The sequence below is a fragment of the Danio rerio genome, chromosome 6 (assembly GCF_049306965.1).
Source record: "Danio rerio strain Tuebingen ecotype United States chromosome 6, GRCz12tu, whole genome shotgun sequence".
NCBI lineage: Eukaryota > Metazoa > Chordata > Actinopteri > Cypriniformes > Danionidae > Danio > Danio rerio.
Window position 1 is genome coordinate 1,244,001 of NC_133181.1, and position 6,000 is coordinate 1,250,000.

The window sequence follows — 6,000 nt, forward strand, 5'->3', positions numbered from 1 at the left end:
TATATATATATATATATATATATATATATATATATATATATATACCCCAAAATTAAATATATATAATTTATTTTCTAAATATAAATGCACATTTTCTCAAATTTATGCATGCATGTGTGTGTGTGTGTGTGTGTGTGTGTGTGTGTGTGTGTGCGTGTGTGTGTGCGTGTGTGTGTGTGTATATATATATATATGTATAATTTTTTTTTTTTTTTTCATGAAGGCTGCACACATTCAGGGTACAACACTTTATATGATTTGACCCGTCAACTATGAAACTATTATAGGTAACACTTTAAGTAATAGTAAACTGTCTGCTTAATATGTGCTGATACTGCTTCTTTAACAGACATTTGACTGACTATAGGAAACTTTGCAAGTACATGTCAACTTACACTAACCCCAACTTAACAGTCTACCTCTATGGAGACAGATAAGACTCAAAAGTAATTCATGCAAAAGACACGATTTACACATGCATAGCCAAATTCACGTGCATAAAACCAAATTCACGAGCGTAAAATATTTATTTATATTCACAAAAAAATTTCACATGCTCAAAATAAAAATACATTTTCATAAAATACGTTTCACAAATGCAAAACACCATTTGCAAATGTATAGGAGTGTACAAAAAGTTTTGAATGTTTAAAACTTGCGAGTTAATCCTAAATGAGATTGTGCAAATCCTCTTTCACGTACGAAAGGAGTCCCACTCTGGCCCTGGTTATATCTAATGAACGTAAACAGGCTGATGTTGTGCTTTAGTTGCCTAATATGTAAAATATACCCTATCATTCCGTAATATTCCATTAATTACTTTTGAGTCTTATCTGTCTCCATATACCTCTAGTCTAATGAGAATTAGTTGGCATGTAGATGCAATGTAACTTAAATTCAACAAACGGACCATGAAAATAAAGTGTGACCCTATTTTATACCACAAAAACTGCAGACACACACTTGCTCTTTCCATATATGTAATGATGTTTTTACTGTACATACTGTCTATTCTCTCCTCTCCCCCAACTACACCCCTAAACCCAACCCTTATAGGAAACAATTAGCAGTTTCACATTTTCAAAATATTTAATTTTGTCATATTTATGAGCTCTTTTAATCATGGAGACCAAAAACAAAAATGTACACAAGGTGAAAATGTACTAGTTTTGCTATACATGTGGGGACATTTGGTCCTCACAATGTAAGAAAAACAAGGCACACACACACACACACACAAATGTACTTTCTTCATGGCTGTTTTTCAGAGCTGTCACGGCTGATGTATTTCAGGAGGAAGGATGCGTAGTTTTAATAAAGCTTCCTAATGATAGACACACACCCCAGAGATGAACGTCTCCCACAGTCCTCCTCTGCAGGACCTTCTCCATTCAAACAACAAGACGTCAAATATACACATCGCTTTCTTTCTCTCCTCGGCGAACTTCCCCAAATCGCATTTGAGGGCAAAATCTAATTTGTGCGTAAAGTGGATTTGTTTTAGATCATGTAAACGCAGCTAAACGTGTGGATTTGCGGCTCACGTGAACGATAGAGAAGCAGCTCGTGTAATGGGAGAGGAGGGAAATCATTTGCTCTGTTAAATAATGTTGAAGGGCTGACATTTTCCAGACATTTTTGACAGCGACACAGCCCAGCGACTCGACCTTTGCACAAATGAGACGATAAAATGTTTACTGTCAGACAAACCTCCGTTCATACCTCACACACAAGCTCGTCCTAATTAAAAGGTAGCTTATCAAACATGCGTAGTAATATTTCACTCGTCTGAAGACGGAGAGCTGCTGGATATTACTATTATGCTGTACAATAACAGTTTGCTGGGGGGTAATTATTACTTTACTCTCTGTGTGTGTGTGTGTGTGTGTGTGTGTGTGTGTGTGTGTGTGTGTGTGTGTGTGTGTGTGTGTGTGTGTGTGTGTGTGTGTGTGTGTGTGTGTTTTGCACTTATTCTTCACCCAGAGGATGCTTTATTGCTCAGGAGATGTTTGTCATTTGCTCTGTATACAGGTCTTGATTAGGTTTCAAGCTTTTCTCATTTGTTTCTCTAAAATTCTTGAGTTTTAATAACATCTGAGCTCACTGCAACAACAAAAAAGCTTTTCAGATTTGAGTTTTTATCTTGTTTCGAGTTCAAATGTCTACAAATCTTGAAACCAAGAAGCATTTTCTAGACAGGGGGAAACATATTGTCTTCTGTTTAGAAATAATGGGCACTATCATACACCCTAGCGCAATAAGGCGCAAGACGTGTTTGTTGCTATTTTCAGACCAGCGCAGCAGTAATTTTCACGTTTTGCACTGTTGCTTTAATAGCAAATCCATTTGCGGCACACTGAGGACTCATGGGTGTGCTGGTCTATAAAGGAGGTGTGTTAAGTGTGTGTTGGTGCGTTGCTGAAATAGACAGCACCATTGGCCAACTACAAGCTTCTCTAAAGTCCAGCTTTTTATTGTTTATTTTGTAACCCAGGCTCATTCTGAAAATGTAGCCCCACGGACGTTTCTGGAGACTGCAATTTACGTGGCCGGAGGTACGTATGGCCGCATTTGGTTTTTTCAAGCAAACGCTTTGGGGTGGTGTGACGCCGCTCCTCTTCGCACTCGCCGGCTGGGCTGATGACTCGCCTCTTCATTGTGAAGGGCTTTTCCGCCGCAACTAGTTTGTCCGGTTAGCTCGTCGTGTTACGTCGGCGAAGCAAAGGCCCAGAGGAAGAGGAGGAGCCGGGCAGCGTTCGAGACCGGGGAAGAGCGATTCCAGAAATCAGGTAAGACAAAAAACAGAATCCAAACAATAAAGCGAATGAGTTCGTAACGAAAATGCATCGAAATCCAAAAACGGGGTAGTTAGCACTGTGGCCACACAGCAAAAAGGTCTCTGGTTCGAGTCCTGGCTTGGCCAGTTGCTTTTCTGTGCGGAGTTTGCATGTTCTCTCTGTGTTGGTGTGGATTTCTTCTGGGAAGGGCCATTCCCTGTGTAAAACCTGTGCCGAATTAGTTGTTGGTTCATTTAGCTGTGGTGACCCTTGATAAATAAAGGGATCTGAGCCGAAAAGAAAATGAATGAATGAATGAAAACAATGTTAAAAATAAAATAAAAAATATAAACAAAATAATATAAATAAATAAATAGATGTAAAAAAATAAAATATTTTTTAATTAAAATAAATTAAAAAACCATTTTTTAATTAAAATAAATATAAATAAATATTTTTTTAAATGTAAAACATTAAATCTATATAAATAAATAAAAAGTACAAATAAATAAATAAATTAATTAATAAACAAAGGCTCAGTGGTTAGCACTGTGACATCACAGCAAGAAGGTCGCTGGTTTAGGTCTCTGCTGGGTCAGTTGGTGTTTCTGTGTGGAGTTTGCATGTTGGTGTTGGTGTGGGCTTCCACTGAGTGCTCCGGTTTCCCCCACAGTCCAAACACATGCGCTATAGGGGAACTGATCAACTAAATTGGCCGTAGTGTATGAGTGTGTGTGTGTGTGTGTGTGTGTGTGTGTGTGTGTGTGTGTGTGTGTGTGTGTGTGTGTGTTTGTGAATGAGTGTGTATGGGTGTTTCCCAGAACTGGGTTGCAGCTGGAAGGGCATGCATTGTGTAAAACATATGCAAAAATAGTTGGCAGTTCATTCCACTGTGGTGACCCCTGATAAACAAGGGACTAAGCTGTAGGAAAATGAATGAATGAAGTGACGGTTGTTTTACAGCATTGGTTGTTTCTGCTCCTCTAATATGTTTACATAGTAGAAAAAAGGGTTTATGGTTAAAAGCTTTTCCACATTTGGACTGGTTCTCCTGTTAGATTAAGTCATATTTCTTATTTTAGTGGCCATTAGGTGGCTGGATAAGGCAGTAATTTAGAAATATCCCTCCCAGAACGTTACTCTAATGTTGCTGTGTTGTTTTTAACGCAGTGTTTCTCTCACCTTCCAATGCACCATATTTTTCAAGAATCCAGCTTTTATTTACTGTAAGCCTTCAGGTCAAACACGAGCCGCCTTTACTAAACCGCTAAAATCAAGCAGAGACATTTCATTTCAATCCTCAAATCTATTTTGCATGAAGAAACGAGCTCAAACTCTTCAAATGCCCAGGATTTAATCAGTGTTGACTTGTTTCTGGAGAAAAAAAAGGGTTTCTGACTGCAGTAAAGGGTGACTTTTATTTTATTTATGTACATTTATTTGTGTTTTTCTCCAAGCTTTAACAAAACATTTTGCACACTCAAGGTATTTCCTTATATTGACTCTTGCCTTGTGTGTGTGGCCAAGTTGTTTGCTAGTTTGGGTGGTTTTCAAAGACAACAGTTTTTATAATGACATGGCTATGACCTAGTTTTACTCTATTTTAGATTTATTTTGGGGGGTTTATGAGGACATCTCTTGTGTTCTCATTATTCAAAACTCTTCAAATCAAAAGGCAAAATGTGAAAAACGCTCACCTGTACCATTCTGAAGTCTAAACATTAGTATTGGTGTTGCTTAAAATTAATATGAAAATATTAATAATATATGAAAAATATTAATTGTATACGAAATATATTATTATTATTATTATCATTATTATTATTATTATTATTATTATTAATGATGATAATAATAATGATAATATTTTTTATGTTTTCAAGAATGTTTACATGTTTTTCTTATATCAATTAATAATAATAATAATAATAATAATAATTAAAATTATAATAATAGTAATGATAATAATAATAATAGAAATAATAATAATAATTAAAATAATAATAATAATAATAATAATAATAATAGTAATATAATAATAATAATAATAATAATAATAATAATAATAATAATAATAATAGTAATAATAATAGTAATAATAATAGTAATAGTAATAATACTTATAATAATAATAATTAAAATAATAATAACAATAATAATAATAATAATAATAATAATAATAATAATAATAATAATAGCAATAGTAATAGTAATAATAATTATAATAATAATAATCATTATAATAATAATAATAATAATAATAATAATTATTATTATTATTATTATTATTATTATAAAATGTGTGTGTGTGTGAGTGTGTTTGCAGGTTTTAGTGATTAACAAGAATAAAAATGTGTATAATGACATGGTTATGACCCAGTTGTACTCTATTTTAGATTTTGTTTTGGTTTATCAGGACATCTCTTGTGTCCTCGTAATTCAAAACACTTAAAAAAAAAATTTCATGTCGTTTTTTTTTTGGACAAAATACAGTTCCATAATGTAAAAAATGCTCACCTGTACCATTCCCAATGGGCTCCAGAGATACATCGGTCCCCATAGTGTCATAATCAGCCTTCAGTTCATCTGAGAGAGAGAGAGAAAGGAAAATAAGCTTTACTATATACTCAGACAGGACAAACTGCTATATAAACTGGCTGCAAAATATGTGTTCACACCATAGGAAATGGTTAATCTGAATTAATTTGGCTTATATAAATAATCAACAGTGTTTTATTATTCTACATAGTATACTTATTAGAGTATTATCTGTTTTTCTTCTTATTTTTCTGTCAATAATTTCTCATTTACAGTATATTTTATGAATTTGATGTTAATGCACTCACCGGCCACTTTATTAGGTACATCTTACAAGTAATGAGTTGGCATCAACAAGGCATTTGCGCCCACAGAACTGGATAGTTTCTCCCTGTCGGAGCATTCTCTGTAAACCCTAGAGATGGTTGTGCATGAAAATACCAGTAGATCAGCAGTTTCTGAAATACTCAGAGCAGTCCAACAACCAACAACCATGCCACGCTCAAAGTCCCTTAAATCCCCTTTCTTCCCCATTCTGATGCTCACTTTGAACTGCAGCAGATCATCCTCACCATGTCTACATGCCTAAATGCAGTGAGCTGCAGCCATGTGATTGGCTGATTAGAAATTTGCGTTAACAAGCAATTAGACAGGTGTACCTAATAAAGTGGCCGGTGAGTGTACA

The 6,000-nt window shown here is 34.8% G+C and overlaps 1 protein-coding gene across 8 annotated transcripts in view; it reads right to left on the reverse strand.

Annotated features, from left to right (window-relative positions):
- Positions 1–6,000, reverse strand: part of zeb2b (zinc finger E-box binding homeobox 2b) — a 231,619-nt gene that overhangs the window by 26,906 nt on the left and 198,713 nt on the right. For 7 of the 8 annotated variants that reach the window (XM_073953093.1, XM_073953095.1, XM_073953092.1 and 4 more), the window contains 1 exon segment: positions 5,295–5,363. In XM_073953093.1, coding sequence (XP_073809194.1) covers positions 5,295–5,363 — 69 coding nt within the window. 8 annotated transcript variants of the gene reach the window in all.